At 49.8% G+C, this 22663-nt stretch overlaps 1 protein-coding gene across 2 annotated transcripts; it reads right to left on the bottom strand.

The window, feature by feature from the left end:
* Positions 1-1761: 1761 nt before the first annotated feature.
* Positions 1762-12122, bottom strand: ZIC3 (Zic family member 3). Of its 2 annotated transcripts, none has more exons than XM_064278133.1 (3): positions 11060-12122; positions 9781-9944; positions 1762-1911 (listed from the first exon to the last, which is right to left on the bottom strand). In XM_064278133.1, the coding sequence occupies exons 1-3, from the start codon at positions 12120-12122 to the stop codon at positions 1762-1764; spliced, it is 1377 nt and encodes a 458-aa protein (XP_064134203.1). The 2 variants fall into 2 exon arrangements, with proteins under 2 accessions (XP_064134203.1, XP_064134202.1); XM_064278132.1 differs by lacking the exon at positions 1762-1911 and adding an exon at positions 8713-8984.
* Positions 12123-22663: the final 10541 nt, after the last annotated feature.

The raw sequence follows: 22663 nt of genomic DNA, 5'->3' as shown, positions 1-22663 counted from the left end.
ATTTGTTCAGGCCCTTTATGGAGATTTTCTTGCTTAATCCTTTGACCAACCCTAAAAAACCCGTTGCTGTCAAGTCAATTCCGACTCACGGCAACCCTCTCGGACAGAGCAGCACTGCCCCATAGGGATTCCGAGGAGTGGCTGGTGGATTCGAACTGCCAACCTTTTGGTTAGCAGCCTAGCTCTTAACCACTGTACCATCAGGGCTCCAGAGCAACCCTAAAGAAAAGACCTAGGAGGTGTTAATATCACAGTGCAACCGCCTCACACCCAGCTTGGTAGCTTACCTCTCCAAGGGCTTTTCTTAACACTCTCATAATACTCCACTGCCTGTAAGAAAGAACACAGTTCTTGTTCTTAAAAACAAAAATACAAAAAATTCTACCACCATTGTTGAAGGGGATATAAAAACATCAAGTGTTAGGGAGCCGAGAATCGAAGATTCACAGCATTCCTTGACTGGTCCATGGCCCTACTCCTGATGTAAGTGAACAAGATCGGAGGAAGATGGATGATATGTTTTCCCTCTACTTAAAAATGGCAGGATCATCAGTCTACTTGCCAGAATTTTTAATAAAACTGGATCTAAAGAACCAATAGCAATATGCTCTCGCAGGCTGCACTTTTACAGTATCTCATCATGGCATAATCACGCCAAATAAATAGAATGATGGCCATTCACAGATTACATTAGATTATGGATGTTAAATTTAAAATGAGAAATCAAGTATCTGGAGTTCTAAGAATTTCTCTGAAGTGTCTTCATCTTCTCTAACACTACAGTTAATTAATGACAACTTGTGTTTTAATAACACCTATATTCCATGATTCTGTAAGTGTTCTAATCAATGGTTGCCAAGTTGTCTGCACCAAGGATCACTTTAGAGGCTTCTGAATAATATACATGTGATGCATATGTTAAAATGTCCTCTCTCCAATGCCACAGAGGGCTTCTTTAAAACCTTTGAGGTCACTTTCAGCTTTGTCTTTCCCTCTCTTTCTCACCCAGATAGTGGTGTTCATATGTCCTTTTTTTTTTCCTCCAAACTCCTGCCTCCATTCCTTCCTTCTTATCACCCCAACCAATCCTTGACTCTGAATTCTTCCCCTGACCTTCCCAGCACCTGGCCCTGAGCCCCTCCGGGAAAACACTGAGCTCAACAGTTGATTGGGGTTTGTTCAGTGGGTTGTTTTTTCAAGTTTATTGCTCAGTGAAAACCCAGCTATCCCATAAAAAATGTGAATAGAATATAAATTGTCCAAATTCAACATGTTAAGCAAGGATATTTAGGGGCTATGTTACTGTAATAAAGCAATAATCACAAAAATAATTAAAATGGTTTTATTTAAGTCAAACAACAATAGTAGGGATTCTGGGTATTGCTTTCTGAACACAAACATGAAATTAACAAAACAAGCATTCACATTTCTAGTTTTCAACATTTTAGTTCTACATGCGGAACGCAAATATTTGAAAGAGATTTCCAACAAGGTCAACACAATGCAAGAGATAATACACACTGGGTTATGAATCAGGCCAATCTTTACCTCCATCTTCCCATTTATCAATCCTAAATTGGGGGTGGGGGATAGCTTTTCTGCTTTTTCATTTCACAAATGATTGCCCAACACAGAATGAAATACACCAAAAGAAGAAAATAGTCTTTTTTTTTTTATACCTAGGGAAGAAGCTACCACTCTTAAAATGATCCCTTCAAGGTAACAGACATCCAAATTGATGTGGTTTTCTTTGAAACCTCATCAGTAAATCATTTCTTGCACAGTAGGTTCGGCATTAACCCTGCATTTTGGATTGGTAGTGTTATGGAGGGCTGGCTGCTGCATACCAACGTCAGTATCAAGTTCTTCGTCAGGAATTAGAGACTGTCCCGGATACCAAGCAGGACAACACTGGCAAGAAAACAAAAAGTGAACTGCAGATAGGTTAAAATAGGCCACAATTACTCTTAGAAAAGTTTCATAAAATGTTACACGGATATGTTGCTTTTAAATGCTAGTTTATAATAAAGCACAATGAAATCTGTTGTTTTAAACACCTTAAGTCCAAACGGTCTTTATATAGGTTGTATTTTAATAAAACACATTAGACAACATACACACCTTATTAAACATGCTATCCAGTGACGGCTACTTTTACAGTTGCTGTAAAACTCCTATTTCTCTCTATTCATCAAATTAGTAAACTATTAAAATAAGCCATCAGATTAAAAAAAAATTGCTTGGTTTGTTAGATGCTTTTAGAGGAAGATAACTTCTTCAGTTTGAACAGATTTCTTGAAACAGGACTTTCTCTAATGTTATGCAAAGCAATTTTGCTCATGTGTTAAGAGTCGCCATTAGTTCATGTCGTCTGACCCCTGCCCCTTTAACTGCTTCCTGCAAACTTGTTTTTCAAACTGTAAATTTCAGTAGTTATGATAGAAACCAAACCTCAGTGGGCAAGGCAGTGCCCTTTGCAGTAGGCATTAAAACAACTATGACAGTTCTACCGATTTATCACTTGCCCATTTTTGCAGAAATTCCATTCACATAACTCTCATGGAAATCAACCAGAGTTTTAACATATCAAGTAACCCAAAGAACACTGCAGATATCCAGGGGAGACAGTTCACCAATGCATCTTTAGCTTGGTTTTAAAGTCAACTTAGAGACAATCTATGCTCTGTAGTTCTTAAAGAGACAAAACCCTAACTGCCTAGCCATTGGCTAAAGGTTTGTAAAATTAATTAATTTTCATTTTCCACACGTTTGGTACCAAGAGGTTTACCCAGGAAGAGCTCAAACTTCAGGGTTCAAACTGCAGCATGGAAAAATAAAGTATACAGCAAGCACCATCTATTTCCTTTGATCTCTCAAAGATGTCAATATACTATTCCAGTGAGGGGGTGGGGGGAGCGGCTGAGCCCGGGAAGGAAACTTCACCCACAGGAAAGTGGAAAAAAAAAATCCGTTTGGTGGTAATTTCAAAACAAGTTTCCAAAAGGCTGAAGAGACGCCAGCCCTTTTGACTTGCAGGAATCACGCATAAGAAAAGGACTCAAAGTACTACAGAACATGCTTATTTTAATTGTCGGGGGTTTCCAATGCAAAGCACTACAACTTAAATGCATATTCCAAATTCTTGCTCCAAAGCCATCCTCTTTGTGCACTGTAAAGGAGGAAAAACAACCCCCATTGTTCTCTGCAAAAAAAAAAAAAGCACTGTTCCGCAGATCCCCCCACCCCACCACAGATCTGGGTCAGCCATGCTAATGAGCTGCCCACCCACCTGGGGCCCTTCCCAAGGTGGCCCACGGTAGCTTCCCCTTACGTTCAGGAGCCTAAAATGCCTGAGCCTGGGCAGCCCCGAGAGGGCCGCCTTTGCGTTCGGCTGTTGGCCTCCACGAGGATACAACCTGAAACAATTCGTGCCACTTATTTTCCTAGAGGAGCTGGGGTCAATTTTTTTATCACCAGACACGTCTGAAGGCGACTCCACAGAATTTTTCTGCGGAGAAAACACGAGCCTGGGCTCCGAGAACTACCAGGGTTCTTTCACACGCAAGCATGGAGGCAGTTAAGCAGAAGCCGAATGAAAATTTTCGGGACTGTGGCCTTTCTTCTCTTAAAGTAGGACCACCAGCTGATATGGCATACATTGGTACAGTAGTGCCAATTCTCATAGGTTCCGGTTTAAGTGAGATATGCAGAAAACGGGGGCCTGAGGCCCATGCCAGGTTCGGTCTCGCCAGGGCACATCTGTATGGACAACTAAGACACTTTATTTGGAAACGTTGGCTAGCTGCGCCCTCCTCACGGGCCCCGCGATTGTCCTGAGAAGGTAGCCGTGTGCACTCTGGGGCATCATTTGGGGCACAAAGGCGCTGGGTACTCCCAATCCGGGCATGATAAATCCAAATGGCATCCCCCACCCATGGAGGCGGGGGGGGAGGGTCTTCAGCCGGGCCGGGAGTGGGGGCGACCTCTGGTGGGTTTGATGCCCAAGTCCCCCGAGACCCCTGCCCCCACAAGGGCTAGTCAACTTCCCCCACGCAGGATACCCTGAACAACTTCTGCGCTTCCGTGTTTTAACAATTTTGCGCTCGGCCGCCACGACCTATATTCCCTTGCGAGGCGCTCAGGGCCGAGGCAGAACAAGGGGTGGGAAGCACACGACACTTCGGCGGCCCGCGGCCTGCACTCGGCTGTGCTCCGCGGGGGTTCGCATCCGGCCGCCATGTTCAGCACTCGAGAGCCGCCCCCAAACCCACCCCCTTCCTCCTTCCCCTCCCCCTCCCTCTCTGCTGCAAAGCCGCTTTCAACTCGACCCCCCACCCCTGGCCGCCGAAGCCGCCCCGACGGCAGCGGGCTGTGCGCCTGCGCGGCGCGGCGCGGCGCGGCGCGGGCCGGGTGGGGGGCGGCGGGTTGGAGAGGCCGGAGCCCAGGGCCAGGGGGCCTGAGTCGGGCGGGAGACCCCTCTCCGCCCAGCGGGACCCCGCGCGGGTCCGGCCCGGCGCTTGCACGTGCGCGCAAAAACCCCTTTCAAAGTCCCTTCCTGGCGGGGCGGGGGGGCCTTGGGCCGGCCGCCCCCCCCCCAGGCCCCTGGCCGCACCGCCTCGGCGGAGGGTCGCGCGCGAGGCCGGGAGCCGCCGGGGAGTCGGGCCGGCACGGCCTGCAGGCGGACAAGGCCCCCGCCCCTCCGCCGCAGGGAAATCCCGGGAACAAAGTTTGCGGCCCGCGCGGCGCAGCGCCCTTCGCAGCTCACCATTGTTTGGGCTCGTATTGACCCCGGGTCCGGATTAGGCAGCGGCGGCTTTCGGCTTTACAGCCCCGCCGGCCTAATGAGGCCGGAGGCGGTGGGGCGCGAAGCGTCCTCGGAGCCCGGCGGCCCCGGGGCCCTGTAGGTGGGGGTCAAAGGGTCAGCGGGCCGAGACCGCGAGAGGACCGACCCTAGGAAACGAGCAGGCCCCCGGCCCCGGCCCAGACCTCCATCGCCAGTCACTAGAACTTGATGTGGAGATGGGGATTCTGCAGCGCTAGGGATCTGAGGGCTTCCGAGCTGGAGCCCAGACTTCTGAAACCCTGGCTTCTCCCCGGGCCAAAGCCCGACCTGGGCCTCCAGGGCCAGAAGCCAGGGAGCAAACCAACCCATCTGCCAGGCGGAGGAGAGCCCGCCCTGCAGGGGTAGGCAGGCTGGTGGCGTTGCATTCAGAAATTTAAATGGCAAGATGCTCTTAGACTTTTTTCGTTTGTTTATGGAGTTTTCTGAGGGGTAGGGGGGGTTAAGGGAGCCAGGGGCGAAAGGCAAAGAGACACCAGGCGGTGAGAAGGTAGAAAGGGCGGAGGGGCGAGGAAGTCCTGAACACATCTACTTTCCCGGGAGGCTTTTTGAGCGGAGGGCCCGGCTAGGAAGTCTCCAGCCTTCGCAGTAGCGAAGCCGGGCTGCCCTGCTCACCCTGATCTTTAGCTTTCCGAACTGGATGAAGGCTAGATTTCTATCTGCGTGGCCCAAGTTTGGGAGATTAGACACCTCCTCCTTTCCCACCCAACGGTGAAAATCTTAACGTTAAATCACACATTTGAAAAAGGATATGGTCTTCTAACAAAGGTCTTGCCAGGTGCAAGAAGGAAAATAAGTAAATCACTAAGCCTAGTTGGGGCTTCACTCTGATTGTGAGCCGCCGACATTATGGTTCCCAGTTGGTCCAGTTCTTTACATTTGCAAGGTTGTTAGATCTGTGGGTGTTTTTTATTTTTTTGATTTTTTTAAGGTGTTCGTTTTTTGGGGGAGAGGTGCTTATTCTCTATGATATTATACTAAAAATTCAAGAATGTAAATATGTATCCCCAGAGGCAGATTATAGGAAGCAGAAACTCAGTTTTCTGCCAGAACAGTTTTCTTTGCCACAAACGACATGGGCAGAGAACATAGACTATTTAAGAGAAAATGATACTACCCCAAATTAGAAATAATCTTTTATATTACCTTAATATTGGTTATCATCATTGCTATTAATTAGCGTGATTTTAGGACACACACAATGGTTTACGAATTTCAAGCTCACTAAGGGGGGGTCCAAGTTTGAATGAATAATCTTAACACCAATCCATCACTTCACTCCCGTTTAAAGTTAGGTTTAGGTTGGGATAGAGGGGACTTGTGGAGAAAATCGTAAACTCTGGGAGCTCAGTGCACATTCCAGGAAAGAATACACTATCCCACTCTCACACTGGAACACCTCTAGAGCCAATCTTCTTAATATGCACTTTCTGAAAACTTGCTGAACATTTAAAATGGTCTCTGGTTTGAAGTGAAGGAAAATCCTGGAATAGGAATTTGACCTAGCACCCTCAATGTCAAGGTCAAGATTGGAGTGTTGCCAGTAGGAGTAGTAGGCTGACCAGGTTACCTGCTCATCACATGTGTAGTCATCCCAATTTCTCTTCACAGCATTCACGCCCTTGCCTTGGCTATTGGTGGAAGAAAGTGCAAAAGCTCCCATTTTCCACAAACAAAAAAGATGCCTCCAAAGCAATTTACAATTACAAACTATCAATAATTAATTTGTTGTTGACACAGAGCCTTAGATAACTTTAAAAAAAATACATTGCTTCAGCTGTATCCAGGGAATCAAAGTTTCCTTTAATCATCAGAAGTTCTCTGAGCATTTCACTTTATGGTTGATTTATTTTAACATGAAAAAAAAAAAAAAACAGGCACCAAATACAAAAATGTTATAACATAAATAAGATGTGCCAAGACTTTATTTCTTTAAAAAGAACAATGAACAAAATTCTAGAATTAAAAATGATTATAATACCAAAGCGACTGTCACCAAAACACTGAGAGCATTGCCCCTTAAAGAGAAGGAGGTGCTTAAGCCTATTTATTACATTTCTAAATACTTTATAATTCCTTATCTCCACCTTTCTATTTGCTGACCTGCAAACTTATTGTTCATGCAGCTTGGGATCAATATTAAACAGCACCCTAAATTAATAAAAAAAGGTCTCTCAGTACTCTATCTACTCCAACCCCCCAAAATAACAATCTCTTAGTTTCTTTTTGAAATTACCATTGTAAAAGAACTGTTTGTCCAAATGAGTTGCTTCACTGGAGAAAGATTAATTGGATTAATATTTTATCACAAAGCAAACAACCATTTTTCATTGTTATTGATTTTAATGGAAACAATGCTCTTAACATTTTTGCCTACAAACCACGAACTTTAAAAATACATATTTCGCAAATGTTTTTCTTTCCATAATATCATTTCAGAACCGCTGCAGTTATTACACCGCTCTATATGTTACGAATAATTGCGATACTTATGAATGGAACTATGTACAGCAAAACAAATCAGCCTTTGCCGTCAAAAACTGTAAATGGACTATGGTTCTTTTAAGAAGCACTTTAACTGTAAGTAAGCACTGCTCAACTGGCCTTACTCATCGCCACTATTCCAGACATATGCTAGCTTTTGAAAATATACAGATAGCTAGAGTTGATAGGCAGATTAGAGTAGATAAGTCATAGATACAAACATATATAGGTATATGGGTGATCTCTAGATAGAATAGACAGACATGCATCCTGCCACAATGTGCATTTTTATGTAAGGTAATAAAGAACTAAGGGACATAAAACTCATTAGTTTACCTTATGTTTATATATGTAGGGCAGGGATGATTAAATCCAGCTTCTCAGTCTTTGAAGTACAAGATTGAGATGTCATGGCCACTAACTGAATTGATCAGTAATATTTCATTTGCATGCCGAAAATCCAGGACAAACACATTTAAACTCGTAGTTAAACAACCATCTGAGCTAAAGAAGGGAGGGTCTTCCCAGATGGAAACTGACACTGTAAAGAATCTAGACTGCAATAGAAAAATAATTTAACAATTAAAAAAGGGATCTGAATGAATTATAAATACCAACAAGCAAGATTTAATTTGCTCGCATCTCCTCTTTGTAGAAGGAGGCTGTTACAAAACAAGAGAAAGGAGTCGTCAGTGGTTCAAAAATTGTAAATTGTGTTCTTCTTTCAAAACAATTTTTAATGCTAAAGCAGTTATAATCAAAAGCTGTACAGAATTTGTTAGAAAACATTTATCCATAAATATTGTTCAGTTCCCGGCACTTGTAGCAATAATTAAATTACAAACGATAAATATGGCATCAATGGATATGTATTTACAAAAAAAAAGTTATTACAAAAGGCAACTGCATACTAAATGTCACAATCTGTGTAGAGTAACATCACATCCTCAGCCTGAAAAAATACTGAACAACAGTTTCGACCCCATTAAAAAAAAAATACATTCACAAGTGTAATGCTTTGAGGAAAAGTTCAAGACATAACAGGACTTTGGCACGGTTTAGGACTGTGAGAGTTGAAACAATCACCACTAAGGCGAAAAAGAATTTCCATCAGTTTAACATTACCACCACCAACAAACCTTCTATAGCTTCCTCTCAAGCAACAGGACAAGTGTTAAAATTAATTGAAGGAGTTTAGGGATGGGGTAGGCAGAGAGCAAAGGAAAGGGGGAGGGGGAAGCAGTTTTAAAGATTAAAAAAAAAAAATCCTTCAAATGCCAAAACATATTTTCTAATCCTGAGAAAAGGGCATGGTTACTTTTGGATCTTGCCCAAAACCTTCCTGGATAATTGCAATTAACAAGATGTAGCCCTATATATGGCTGCTTGCCTTAAAACTCCATTTCCATCTGATTGGTCTCAGTTTTCTTTTTAAAATGCATTTGGTCCATTTTATGGATAACAGGGTTTGTGTGTGTCCTCAGACGTACCATTCGTTAAAATTGGGAGGAAGTCCAGGGTTGTGGCTGGTGCTAGTTTGAATTGCAGAAGGGGTTTTAGTGGTATCTTTACTGTTTGCAGAAGCTATAGCGGGTGGAGTGGAAGATTCATAGCCTGAACTGGCAGCAGGGGAAGAATCTGACCCTTGAGATTCATGAACCTAAAATTAACATGTATATATTATAATGAATATAATTCCAACTGGCAATGTGCAAGTAAAAACAGAATTTGAGCACCGTAAGAGCAAGACCGCCCAGTGACCCACTTAAAAGAGAAATGCTGGTTGTTTTTTTTTTTTTAATTTCCATATCACCGATGTGTAGAAAACCCGGAGATGTTCGCCAACCAGTTTCTGTCCTAAGATTGGCATCACGGAAAAGGAACAAAACACTTCGTTTTATTCATGCCCCTTTAAAGAAGGCTTTCTCCGCGGATGGAGTGGGCTACGCAGTTACTCTTTGGGGCCCTATAAAATACTCCGGGCCCAGCTTTCACCAAGCCTGTTTGAGCTTGGGAAAACGGGTGCAGAGGAGAGTGGCACAGGGGCCCTGGGCGCTGCGAATTCTCAGACAAACGTGTGAGACCCAGACCTCTCTCCTCGGCTCTATTGTCTTATCCGAAGCCGAAGAGCCAATAGCCCACCCACCCCGGGTTCGGCGTGGCCACTCTCGGTTCCCACCGCGGGCTGAGCCGGGAAGAAGCGGCCACCGCAGTCTGAGCCCGGCGAGCTCGGCTAGAGCTTCCCAGTAAACAACCGATTGTTCCCTCCGCTTCCTCCCCCTCCCTCCTGTATCCCTCCCCCCCGGGGTCCCCCAAATGGGTTCAAGGTGTCACCGCTGGAGCAAATCGGATTTAACGTGGAGGACAGAGGGTTGGCAGCGCGGACGCTTCCGTTCCGCGGCCGGTCCCGGGCCGAGTGTTTATAAACCGCCGACCGCTAATAAAGAGGTAATTACCTTCATGTGTTTGCGCAGGGAGCTCGGGTGCGTGTAGGACTTGTCGCACACTTTGCAGATATAGGGCTTGTCCGAGGTGTGCACATGCATGTGCTTCTTGCGGTCGCTGCTGTTGGCAAAGCGTCTGTCACAGCCTTCAAATTCACATTTGAAAGGTTTCTCACCTGCAAAGGGAAAAAACGCAAAAGGGGGAGGGGGAGGAATACGGTCAGGGCCGGGAGCTTCCCAGGACTGAGTCGCGGGAGACTGCTGACCCGGCAGTCTTCCCGGAGAGGGAGCGCCGACTGCGGGCGGCTGCGGCATCTCTTTTCCCTGGAGAAAAATGGAGAGCGCTGGATGAGCCTGTTGGGCTGGGGAGTGGTGGTCGGGGGCGGGGATGGGGCAGGGCCGGCCCAGAACCTGACCGTCCCTTTGTTCTCGCAGGACTGGAGAGCCCCGGGCTCCTCCGAAGTTTCCCCTAAGTTGTGGTACGACCCCACCCGGCCCAGGGCTCCCAACGCGCTCCCACATTCCGCCGCCACCTTGGCGAGGTAACCGAGCCCTGGCGGGACAATGGGCCAGGGACGGGACAATCCCATTCGGCTTTTTCTTTGTACCTTTTAATTTGCCTCTTTCAAATGCAGGGTTTTTCTAAGTGAGCCCAGCGTTAAAAGCCTGGGCAGTCGTACTTAACGTTCGAAAAGAGAAAAATGTATAAATCCAGGGGCTTCGGACAGTTTTACAAGCTGTTCTGTACAAGGCACCGAACTGCGGTGCCTTTTCTAGTTTAGCTTTCCTCCTGGAACACTGAATTGAACCTGGAACTCCAAATAAAAATAGTTTGACAAAAGTATCAGTCATTTAATTAGCAGATGTGCCAATCAAGTTAAAAAAGAGCGGAAGTAACCGAAAGTTAGTTTTCATTAGCATTTCTATGGTTGCCTTTCTCGAATGTGTGCCCAGAGCTAAGTCGCTTGTAAGCAATACGCTCTCATCGTATTCGGAGTCCCTTCATAGTAACCCAGAAAGAGAGACAAAAAGAGGCGGCGCCGGCTTGTTCCTGGGCGCGAGAAGGTCCCCAATTAGTTCCTCCGAGACCGCAGAGCCGTCTGCCCGGGAAGTTAGAAGTGGGCAAAAGCGCCGCGGGGTGGGGAGAGCGAGAGCGGAGGGGCGCTGACAGCGCTTCTCTTCAGAACAGCCTTCGGGGGCGCCGCCCTCTCTCTCCGTGGTCGCCAACCCTTTCTCCCGCGTGCTGCAAGTCCGCTCCGGGAGCCCCGCGCCCGCCTGCCTTCCCCCTTACCTGTGTGGGTTCTCTTGTGGATCTTGAGGTTCTCAGAGCGGGCGAAGATCTTCCCGCAGCCCGGGAAGGGGCACGGGAAGGGTTTCTCGCCCGTGTGCACTCGGATGTGGTTGACCAGTTTGTACTTCGCCTTGAAGGACTTGCCCTCGCGGGGGCACTCCTCCCAGTAGCAGACGTGGTTGTTCTGCTCCGGGCCCCCCACATGCTCCATGGTGACATGCGCCACCAGCTCGTGCATGGTGCTGAAGGTCCGGTCGCAGATCTTCTTGGGCCGGCTCAACTGAGCATCGTCGATCCACTTGCACGACAGCTCCTGCTTGATGGGCTGCCGCATGTAACGGAAGAAGGCGCCGGGCCCGTGATGGGCCGCTACGTTCACGCCCATGTTCATGTTCATGGGGCTGTAGTTGGGGAACTGCGCGCCGGCCGCGTAGGGGTCCGTGCGCGGGCTGGCCACCGGGCGGTACGGGTCTGCACGACCGAACAGCTCCCCTCGCAGCCCCAGGTGGACCTGGTTGTTGTCGACGTGCCCGGTGGGCGACGGGTGCCCAGCGCTCTGCTCATGCAGCCCGGAAAAAAGCAGGTAGCCGGGGGGCTCCGGGATACCCGCGGGCGCGTGCAGGCTGCCCGCCGAGCCGGCGAAGAGCCCGTGCTGCCCAGCGCCCGAGGCCGTCTCGCCAAGCCCAGAGCCGCGCTGGCGGAACAGAAAGTCGCGCGTGGAGTTGAAGGCGGCAGAGGCCGCGCCGCCGTAGCTGGGCACCTGGCCAGCGTGGTGGTGGTGGTGATGGTGGTGGTGGTGGTGGTGGCCCAGGGCGTTGGCGTAGCCCGAGCCCTGCGGCGTGAACGCCGAGCTCTGGCCCGAGGACAGATCGTGAGCCGCAGCTGGGCTCAGCTTGAAGGCGGCGGCGGCGGCGGCGGCGGCGGCGGCGTGGGGCGAGTCCCCGAAGGGGTTCAGCCCCATGCCGGCCGGCTCGCGGTTGGGCATCTCGTGGTGGCGCGGCGCGCCGAAGCTGCCCACTCCCAGCCCGGGGAACTGCGGGCCTCCGTCCAGGAGCATCGTCATGGGTGGGGCGATCTGGCTGTGGTGGTCGAACGAGGAGCTCTCCGAAGTGCCGCAGTCAGAGAGGAGCGGTGGCTGGCCGCTGCCCGCAGCCTCCCAAGGCGCGTCCAGGGGCTGCAACTTTCCGTCGCTGCCCGAGTCTCCTGCAGAGGGACAAGAGGGAGGAGGGGAGAAGGAGCGGGAGGGGAGGAGGAGGGGGAGGCGAGGGAGGAGAAAGGCTCAGGACTAGTCTGCTTGAACTAACTAGCCAGCGTGCACAAAGACAAATAAGCAAAATCAGAAGCGGAGGCGAAGGGGCCACTCCGGCCGGGCACCGTGCTCTGCCCGAGCCGGACCGCGCGCCAGGCGGCTCTGGGCACCGGCCTGGGGCGGCTGCGCTCGGCGGCGGGGCCGGGCAGCAGGCAGGCTCGGTCCTCCCGCTCACCGCGCCAGTCCCAGCCTCTTCGCCACCAGAGTAATGTCCTTGGACTGATAAAGTCAATCACTCACTCCTCGCACATAAACGGAGCGGGCGGCCGTCGGCGCGCGCCAATGGGGAGCCGGCGGGCTCGCGGTCAGCTGACCCCCGGCCCGGCCGCCCATTGGCCGCCGCCGCTCTGATTGGCAGCGCGGCGCGGGGAACATGGCAGCCGCGGCCGAGCGGGCGCCGCTGATTGGGCCGCAGCTGGGCGCCTGGCAGGTGAGGCGGCGGCGACCCGGCGCCCGCAAGTGGGCTCCGCCAGCCGGGCGGCGGCGGCGGGGCGGCGCCGGGCCAGCCCCGGGGTCCCGCGAGCGCGTAACCCGCTTCGACCAAAGAAACTTGGCCCCGCGAGGCCGGTGCCCGCCGGCGCGCGACGCCCGGCCGCCCGCCCAAGGAACTGCCCGGCGGCGGGCGCATGGGCGCGGGCCCGGGCGAAGGCAGCGGCTCCGCGCTTCCCTCCTGTCGCCGCGTCCTCTCCACCTGCCACTGCGGCCCGGATGCCCCGAGACCCCAGCCCCAGGCCAGGCCAGTCTGCCGGCCGCCCAAGGCCCAAATCAGGAGAAGCGATAACAACCGGAGCCTTTCTCCCTTATTCCGGTTGGAGCCATGCAGTGACCCTTCAGTTTGGGAGAAGCGGCTCTACTCGCCACTGCCTCCCCCCCGCCCCCGCCACGACACACCAGACACAACACCGCACACACGCACAACACAGGAAACACAACGGGGACACGCATGCAAAACAGTAAACACAAGCACACCACCCGAAACACGCACACGACACACTGAACACACCACAGAGTAAGCACACAACAAACTGAATACAACACAGTAAACACAGGCACACAGCAAACTAAACACACACCAAAGTAAATACATGACACAGCAAACACAGGCACACAATACTAACACATTTAATTCACGTACACAAAACACGCACACAACACACTAAACACACACACACCCAACACATACGCGCGGCTTTCAAAATACAAGGCTAAACAGCTCCCCATTCTCAACATTTTCAAACGCAAAAGGGCGGGGGGCGGGCGGCAGTAGGGACTGGGAGATGGAATTTTCTTCCTTCTAAACAGCCAAGGCTGCGCTCTCTTCCACCCCTACCCGGAGAAACACGTAGTAGCCTCGGGTACCCTTTAGGATGTGCTTTCCGGGATCACGTGTGGGAGTCGCCCCCACCCTTTCTCCGGCCTGATCCCGGGTCTTTCTGGACATAATGACCAGGTTCGGATAGGGCTATAAATCCACTTTTTCCCCCTCGTTTGGCAAAGCATTTGCAAAGGATGCAGAAGAGTAAGAGTGACAAGAAAAGGCCGAGAGGAAGATGGCTGTGACTGTCACATCCCAAGCGGCCGAGCCCCAAAGTCGGCGCCTTGAGGCAGCCTCCCAGCCTGACCGCCATCTCTCTGTAGGATACTGCACCTCTGATCAAGTTCAGAGGCATTTGGAGAGACCGCCTCAAGCAGCGCTTTACAACTGCAGCCTTTCACTTCCTGCCCCCCAATCCTCCCAGCCAAGACCTCACATTCTTTCTTTGCCAGTTTGCTGGGGGAAAACCCTGCCGGTAGCACATCTTATCGTAGTCACCCCCCTCCCATCAAACTCGCCCCAATTCTCCCTCCACATCCAGAGCTCTCTCCCCAGGTTGGAAGGTGAGTTCACTGCTGCCTAAATTACGGCATCTACCGAAAATAAGCTGGGCAAGAATGGCTTCGGGGTGGCACAGCAGAGGGATTCTTTGAGGGAGGGGGGATTTCAGGGATGAACAAATCTGCCGAAATCATGCAAATGAATTCCCTGGAGTCAGGTTTACTAAAAGGGAGGCTCCTTTTTCTTTTCTCCTTCCTCTTTCCTTCATTCCCTCTACCTCTCCTTGCCTTTCACCAACCCCCACCTCCCCTGGGCGCGGAGTTGGGTTGAGAAAGTTTGAATTTCCTCGCCGGGCGCTCCCGGGGAGCGTAGTTCTCAGGGCTCGCGGGGTGGGGAGGAGCTGTCTGTCGAGCTGTGGCCCGGCCAGCGCCGATGCGTGGGTTTCCAGGGAGCCCCATCAGGGACCCCGAGAACCGGCGGCCTTGCGGGACTGGGAGAAAGGGCCGGCAGCCGGGCAAGGGACAGCGGAAGGGGGGCGGACGAGCGAGCCTAGCTTGCCCCTTCTTGGGGAGGGGTCCGGAGCACAAGGCCGGGGGATGCTGCGACGGCTGACCTACCGGGTGCCCAGTGTCCGTCTTGATATGGCCACATTCCGATAATTAATTGCCTCCAGCACGTGCTCTGTAGTCCTGGAACAAAAAGGCATAATTCAATTAGATCATCAACCGAGAAGTGGGGAGGGGGATGCTTGTTAAGGGGCCGACTTGAGGCGGTGCAGCCAGGCCAAAAGCCCGGGCCGGCAGCCCTTCCCGGAGCAGCCCGGCCGAGCCCAAGCGGGCCGCTCCGAGGGGGTGTCGCAGCTCCATGGGGTGCAGGGGTCCTAGGTGCCCCCCAGAGGAGGAGACCGGGGCTTCATGAACTGCAGGGCACAGGCAGGCCATTTGGAATTCTTTTGCAGCTGGTTTGAGTGGAAGTTTCCTTTTGGGGGAGCGGGAACCCTGACCCTTGAAAGAGATTGGAAAGCGGAATCTCTCCAGATATTGCAAGTTACTGCATCTGAAAACAAAGCCACCCCCCAAAGGCAAACCACTCCAGTTAAGGGGAAAAAAAGTAAAGTTTTCCTGACGACCTCCAGCTACTTCCTCCCCCCACTAGGTTTTCCGAGGAGACTCCGGGAACAACTTTGGGGGACAGGGGGCTTTGGGGAGCTGTGTCTGAGAGCTGAGTGGTGGCCGATGGAGGAAAGCCAACAGCAGAAAAGTTTTTCCTGTACACAGGCTGGGACAAAACCGATGACAGCGCTGATTTTTTTTCTTTTTCTTTTTCGTTTTTTCAGGTGAAGAGAGGAACCACTGGGTTGGCCTGGGCAGGATACGGTGACTGGAAACCAGGGGTGGTGGTTCTTATTTTCTGCTATAAGACTCCCTCAGCAGCTTTGGCTTACTGGGGTTTACATGTGTATTAGGTGGCGTAAATTAACCAATAAATCTCTTTTATGCGTTCCCCAGTTATATGTGGTCTGGTCTAAATATCCACGTGTCTATATGGATATGAAATATAATGGGATCCTTTCCCTCACACTGAGTTCAAACAGTAAATAGGGAAAAGATTTATTTTTATGCCGAAATCTGAAGTGAGAAATAAAATCAGAGAAACTGATCATGGCCAAACCAGCAAAGCTCGTGAGCAGACTTTTAGAACCTCTCTTGGAGAAGCAAGAGGGGGACAGATCATCCTGAGGGTCGGTGGGGAAGCACTGGCTTCCCTCTGTAACCCAGAGCCCCACTCAAGAGCACTTTTCCGCTCGGTGCAGCCTCCTCAAACACAAACATGTACAGCGCAGTCTGTTCTCGTGCAAGATTTCTTTCTAAACACATTTTCTGTGGCGGACGTGAAATTATCCTAAGTCGGAGACCTAGCAATTTTCTTTAAGTCCAAGGGAAGCACTGCAGTCTTTTCTTCTGTTTTGTATTTAGAAAAGGCTTGCAATCTAACACTCGCAACATTTTAAAGACCCTTTAAACCCAGCAAGCGGACTTCCGTTCTGCCAATGCTTCCTGATTTATTTCAATAAATGAATCTCTGAATCCAGGAAGGGAACTATTTCAAGACGCTGAATTTGGTGCCCCTGCCTCTCCCTAGTGGAGCACAGTGTTTCTCGCTGAAAGGTGTCCTTGAAATTCACCATTATTGGTTTTTTTTTTTTTTTTTCTGGTCAAGGACACTTTCTTCACTCTAAATCCCTATCCCTTCTTCAGAGTCCCACATGTTTTTAAAAGAAAGACTGCAAATTGCAACTTAAAAAAAAATGAAGGGGAAGAAAGCTGGGGAAATAATCCACTTTTAACTCCTCTTTATTTTTTGTGTTAAGATAAACTCTTAATTGGCTTCAGTGACCAAGCTGAACTGTGGATCTCTGGATCCCCAGGACCAGCCGACATGCCGACCAACCGCTCTCTGGGCTCTAGATTTTATTGGTCACATCAGAGTTTTCGCTACTATCCCAACATTTGACAAATATTTTCTAAGCCCCAAATACCTTTCAAATTCGACATAGAATGAATAGATATTGTTAACCAACTCTTTAAAAAAAATCTCTTTTGCCTTTGTCCTCTGCAATCCGAGGCATATCACTGCCCAATGTAATGAAATGCAAACCAGACGGGAAGGAGACATTTTCATTGTACTTGTCAATCAAGACTGTGCAGACAGATATATATACTTGAACTTCAGAGACACAGGCTGAAGTAACAGGGCTGAACTTGCAGAAGGAAGGCAGAGAGTTGAACTGGAGCTATCAGAATCCAGTTTCAGATAATAAAGGGAGCCTCTGACATACAGGAAATGGAGCAAAAGCCCTGGGCGGTGAGCAGGTTTGCTCACCAGTGTAATGATTGGTCAAGGCTGGGCACAGGCTCATGTCCAGCTGTGGTCATAGCCCACCAGATCCTGCCACCAATGAGGAGTTATACCATTCTGGTGGTACCCAGCTGGTAGCCTTCAAGCTCTAAGGTACACTGGCAGTGCTGGGACTGCCAAAGGGGCAGGTCACATTGGAAGGGGACTCCCCATTTCCTTTGGCATCAGAGCACCCTGTAGGTGGGGAGTGACCAGGCAAGGAGAGGGAGACTCAGGCAGAGGCAGAGATACGTTTGATTTGTGTTTACAAGTCCTTCTCCAGACAGCCAAGGAGACAAGGGAAGGAGGAGGGACTTGGGGTGCTAAGCTCATCTGACATTCCGGAGCACACATTTACAGAGGATCCCAAGTTCCTTCTAGCTGCTACATGCCCCATTAGTTCTAAAATGCAAATTCTCTCGGATCCAAAGCAAGTGGTGAGTAGCCTCGGCTTGTCTGAAGGCATTTACTAATTCATTTCTCTGCCTTGAGACAAAGTCCTGCACCCAAGGTGACAGGAAGGGTATTTCTGGACCACATCAGGGTTTTTGGCAGTGACTCTCATGCCTACATCTGGGGTTCCCACCGTCTATCCTTCGCATACCTCTATTTCCTTGGTCTAGGCCTATTCCACCATTTCATCTTCCTCCTCTCCTCTTCCTAGGGGCAGAGGCTGCATTACCTGATTTATCTCCTTTTTCGCCCAAGCTGAGAGAATTCCTGCCCCCTAAAAAAATGCTGTCTCCAACCAGTTTGAATGGTTGGAGGAATGGCGTTTTGTAAAATAGAATTGCCTGTAGTTTTTGCGTTTGGTCTGGGGTCATTCATCTAGTCCTTTCCAAGTGAGGGAATGGGAGGAAAGAGCTTTGATATTAAAACAAAGCATCGGGACTTCCTGCCTCCCCCATCTCCCCCCTTCCTCCCACACCAAACAAGACAAAGTGGGGGTGAATTAGACTAACTTCTGGTTTGGATATGAATGGCAAACTTTTGTATTTGTATGGAGCCAGGAGTTAAGGGTTTGAAGCAGAAGGAGGAGGAGGAGGGGGAGATTATGCAGTGGAGATGGTATGTGGCCAGTAAAGCCTGAACTCTTTTCTATCTGGCCCTTTACGGAAACAGTTGGCCGGCCCCTGGACTGGGGGTTAGACTGCAGCCTCCGGAGACGACTAGGGACTCTTAACTGGTGGGGTTCATCCACCACGACCTTCCTATTTTTCAAGCTTCAGTTTGAAAAGGACATGATTTTTTTTTTTCATTCTCACACCTCAATTATTTGCAGCAATCACTTTGGCTTTGGAGAAAGGCAAAAATGGGAAGAGTCAAGAGAGGAAGAGCCCGCAGGAGGAAGAGGGGTCTAGGAGGGAAGAGAGGAAAAAGAGTTGTGAATATCTCAATCAGTGACTAGGCGACCTCTGACCTGGAGGGTGGTTTTATTGTCTTTCTTCTTTGGCTGGAGATACATAGTTTATTGACCCTTTCTGCGTGACTGAGCCCTGAGGGGCAACCTCAGCCACCAAACCCAGCAAGGCATGTGAGTCCAGGCTGGGGCGGCTGAGCAGCCTGCCTTCAGGAAGCTGGAGGGAAGGGACCCCAATTTCTCAGGCCTGAGGGGCTTTGAGGAATGGAGAGGTCACCTATCTCCCAGCTAACTCCCCCTCCTCAGTCAGGGCCTGGGGTCCACCCCTCTTCTCTTTCTCTCTCAGAAAAACTCTCCTTTCATCCCCCACCAACCCCCTTTTTAAACTATGTTGTTGCTACTAGTTGCCATCTAGTAAATTCCAACTCATAGCCATTGCATGTGTGCAGAGTAGAACTGTGTTCCACAGGGATTTCAAGGCCATCACCTCTCAGAAGCAGATCTCCAGGCCTGTCTCCTGAGGTGCCTCTGGGTGGGTTCGAATTGTCAAACTTTCAGCTAGTAGTCGAGCACTTAACTGTTTGCACCACCCAGGGACTCCTTCTTAAACTAATTTGTTGTTGTGTGCCTTCAAGTGAATTTTCGACTCATAGTGACCCCATGTGACAGAGTAGAACTGTCCCATAGGGTTTTCGAGGATGTAATCTTTATGGGAGCAGATCACCAGATCTTCCCCCCACCCCAGTAGCCGCTGAGTGAGTTCAAGCCACCAGCCTTTGGGTTAGCAGCCAAGCACCTAACCATTGTGCCACACACACAAAAAAAAAAACCAAACCCATTGCCATGGAGTTGATTCCAACTCATAGTGACCCTATAGGACAGAGTAGAACTGCCCCATAGGGTTTCCAAGGAGCAGCTGGTGGATTCGAACTGCTGACCTTCTTGGTTAGCAGCCAAGCTCCTCACCACTGTGCCACCAAGGCTCCTTAGGAGTATAAAGATTAAAAAAAAAAAAAACCCAAGACTATAAAGATAGATTAATATAAAGATTCCTGGGTGCTCTCGACACCCAGTTTGCTAGCTATTGCCTTAGCTTGTCCTCTTTGGTCTGTCTCTTTCCACCTTCCTGCTCTTCCTCCTGGCCCTTTGACCTTACTAGGAATTTAAGATTGCATTTTCCCTGCTCTCAACCCTTGTCCCCTTACTTCACCTTTCCAGCCTGGCCCAGGCAGACAGGAAGAACAAACAGTTCCACCAGATCCAAGGAGGGATTCCCGTCAGGTAGTGCTACTAGATTTAGCACATAGAAATACAGGATATTCAGTTAAAGTTGAGTTTCAAACAAACAACGATTTTTAAAAAAATTTTAGCATAAGTATGTCCCAAATATTGCGTGGAACATACTCATAATAAAAGAGCATTCGTTGTTTATCTAAAATTCTAATTTAACTGGGCGTCCTGTGTTTTATCTGGCCACCCTATGTTCAGGAGTCTGGACTAGATGGGTTAATTGTTACATCAGTGGAGCTCACACCGAGATGGAGCCTAATGATGCCATGTGCAACGGGAGGGGAGTGGAGAAAGGACTACTTACTGTGCCTAGGTTTTTCCACAAGTGCCATTAGCGGAAAATAATAAACTTGGGGACCAGGTGCCCCACGCAGACCCGAGAGAGACCGAGAGGCAATTCCCGTTCCTGCTTAGTGGGAGTGCAATTTCTCTTAAGGGGGCCTGGGAGTCGCCCTAGTGGGACTGTGGAGGAGGAAATGACATGTGTTGAATTTAAAGCGAGCCCCTTCCTGGTCCTGCCTATGGAAACCCTTAGCTCTCGAACTTTGCGCCCGGCTGGACAGGGCCCACGGAGCCTCCTTCCTCCTTTCCCCACCCCGCGCCAGCTCCTCCCACTTGGACTCCTGCCCCTCCCCTTGGCTCGGCAGTAGGCCCCAGGAGGGAAGCCCCCATGTGCTTCCAACCAAGAGGCCTGGTATGCTGCAAAGGTTGAAAACCTGTATGCTGGGGTCCTTGAGACCCCCATGCACTGCAGGTAATCCTCTGGTGCAGTGACCTGAGCTTCCTATCGCCTCGGCCGGGCCGGAGGCCCGAGTCAACCCTGCCAGTTCTTTGGTTTGTTCAGCGTGTGTGTGCCTGCGGGCCCTCCCACCATCCCTTGGGTCGAAGTTCCGCGCTTTGGCTGCTGTCGCTCCCTCCTGGTTCCCCTTGCCCTCACTTTGCGGCCTTCAAGAGATGGAGGAGCCTGATTTCATTGCGAATGCGCCGAATGATGGGCCCTCGAGGGCGGTCAGCAGGTGGAGTTCTCCGAAGACCCTGTGGTTCCTCAGTCCAGCCCTGTCCTGCAGAGCTCCACCTGGACGCACACGCTTCCGCTCACACCAGCTCGTACAGGCCCCTCTGCAGCTGTCCAGGGCTAAAGGTCAAGTTTTCCTCTAGATCAAGGGCCGAGCAAGCACCAGCAGACACCAGTTCTCCTTCCCTACCCCCACCCCCAATCCTGTTATCCGTCTATTAAATCCGAGGGGGAAAAAACTCCATGGCCTAGAACCCCCTTTGCACACTCCCTCTCTACTACTCCCCAGTGCTGGATTTGCCCGCAGCTCAGTAGCCTCAAGAATATCCCAGAAGACTCCTCGCTCCCCCCAATCACCTAAATACCCCTTTCCCACTTCGCATAAGCTTACTAAGTCTTATATTTTATCTCTTCCTCCTTCGCGAAGTGGTTTTTGTCTCCAATAATTTCTGGAGCCAAGGGAGCCTCTAGCGCCTACTGACGCAAACGAGTGTTCTCGGAGGTTTACATAGCGCATAACTGCTGTGACTTCGGGATACACTTGCCTATCCTCCTGAGGAGTGGACGCCCCCTAGGAGTGGACGGGGACGAATTTCCTTGATTAAAAAAAACAAAACCAAACCCAGTGCCGTCGAATCGGTTCCAACTCACAGTTGGCCCTATAGGACAGAGTAGAAATGCCCTATAGAGCTTCCAAGGAGCGCCTAGCAGAACTGAACTGCTGACCCTTTGGTTAGCAGCTGTAGCACTTAACCATTACGCCACCAGGGGTTCCAATTTCCTTGATCCAAAAACCAAACCCAGCAGTGTGTCCTTAAAAGCTCTAGCTCTGGTCTGATCTGTTATTTTTGTGGTTCTCAATTACAGTCTTAAATTTTAATATCCAGTTTTCTTTTGCAAACTTCCCCCTCCCAACTGATTGCTTACTTTGGGAAGGAGTGAGCTTGCCTGCCTTCTGCTCCAGGAGTAATAGAGTTGAAATCTCCCGTTGAAACCTCCTGGAGATCTTTGAAATATTCAGATGTCCAGACCCACCCTGATAGATTCTGTCTCACTTGGTCTGCAAAGGGGCAGCATACCATTATTTATTTATTTTTTGTTGGGCACTTTTAAGAATTTATTATCTGCATGAAAATATAAATTGGGTCCAATATTTGAAGCCCATAATAATATTCAAGTTTTTCTTTTTTCAAACAATGTGTGTTGCATTATGAAAGCAAAGCATTTGGATGTTTTAGTGTCATACCATTAGTTTTTAAAGCTCTCCTGGTGATTCTCTGGAGGGAACCACTAGGCTACCATAGTTCACTATCTGGAGCCTCCTTGCTCCTACCTATACCCTTCCCAGGCTGGCAGCCTTGGCCTAGACATCACCATCCAGGAGTGAGATACACCAGCTAGGTGTCCTGAGGGCAAACTTGGGAATCTCACTCCAGACTGCTCTCTCTAGGTGTTCCCTCTGTCCACCAGATGTTCCCATGGAGAAAAACCTCACCTTCAACTCCTGCCTCACCTTCCCTACTTTCTAAAAATGCTTCCTTGCCATACCCTCATCTGAAGTGAAAGGAATCAAGGGCTTGTGATCAAGAAATGGTTTGCTTCTGGGCCTGGCCCTATTTATTTTATTTTATTTCAACGGAAGGGCTACATTTTTGCTGTTACAGAACAAAATTTCCACTGGAGGATCATGAGGGATGTAGCTACATGAAGAATGGGCTGTTCCATCTTACTTCTCTCTCCATTCCACCCCGTCCAGCCCTGATCTCCTTCCAAAAGAAAGGAGATGGGGAGACATTTCCTCTCACTTGAAATTTTTCCCCAGGAATATTTTCTTTGTCTTACCCTCTCCCTCCCTACTACCCTAGGTAGACTTCCCAGGACTGGTGAAGTAGACCTTATGCCTCTTAGTTTCTAGA

The sequence above is a fragment of the Loxodonta africana genome, chromosome X, assembly GCF_030014295.1.
Source record: "Loxodonta africana isolate mLoxAfr1 chromosome X, mLoxAfr1.hap2, whole genome shotgun sequence".
NCBI classification, from domain to species: Eukaryota; Metazoa; Chordata; class Mammalia; order Proboscidea; family Elephantidae; genus Loxodonta; species Loxodonta africana.
This window is presented reverse-complemented; position numbering and strand designations above follow the sequence as displayed.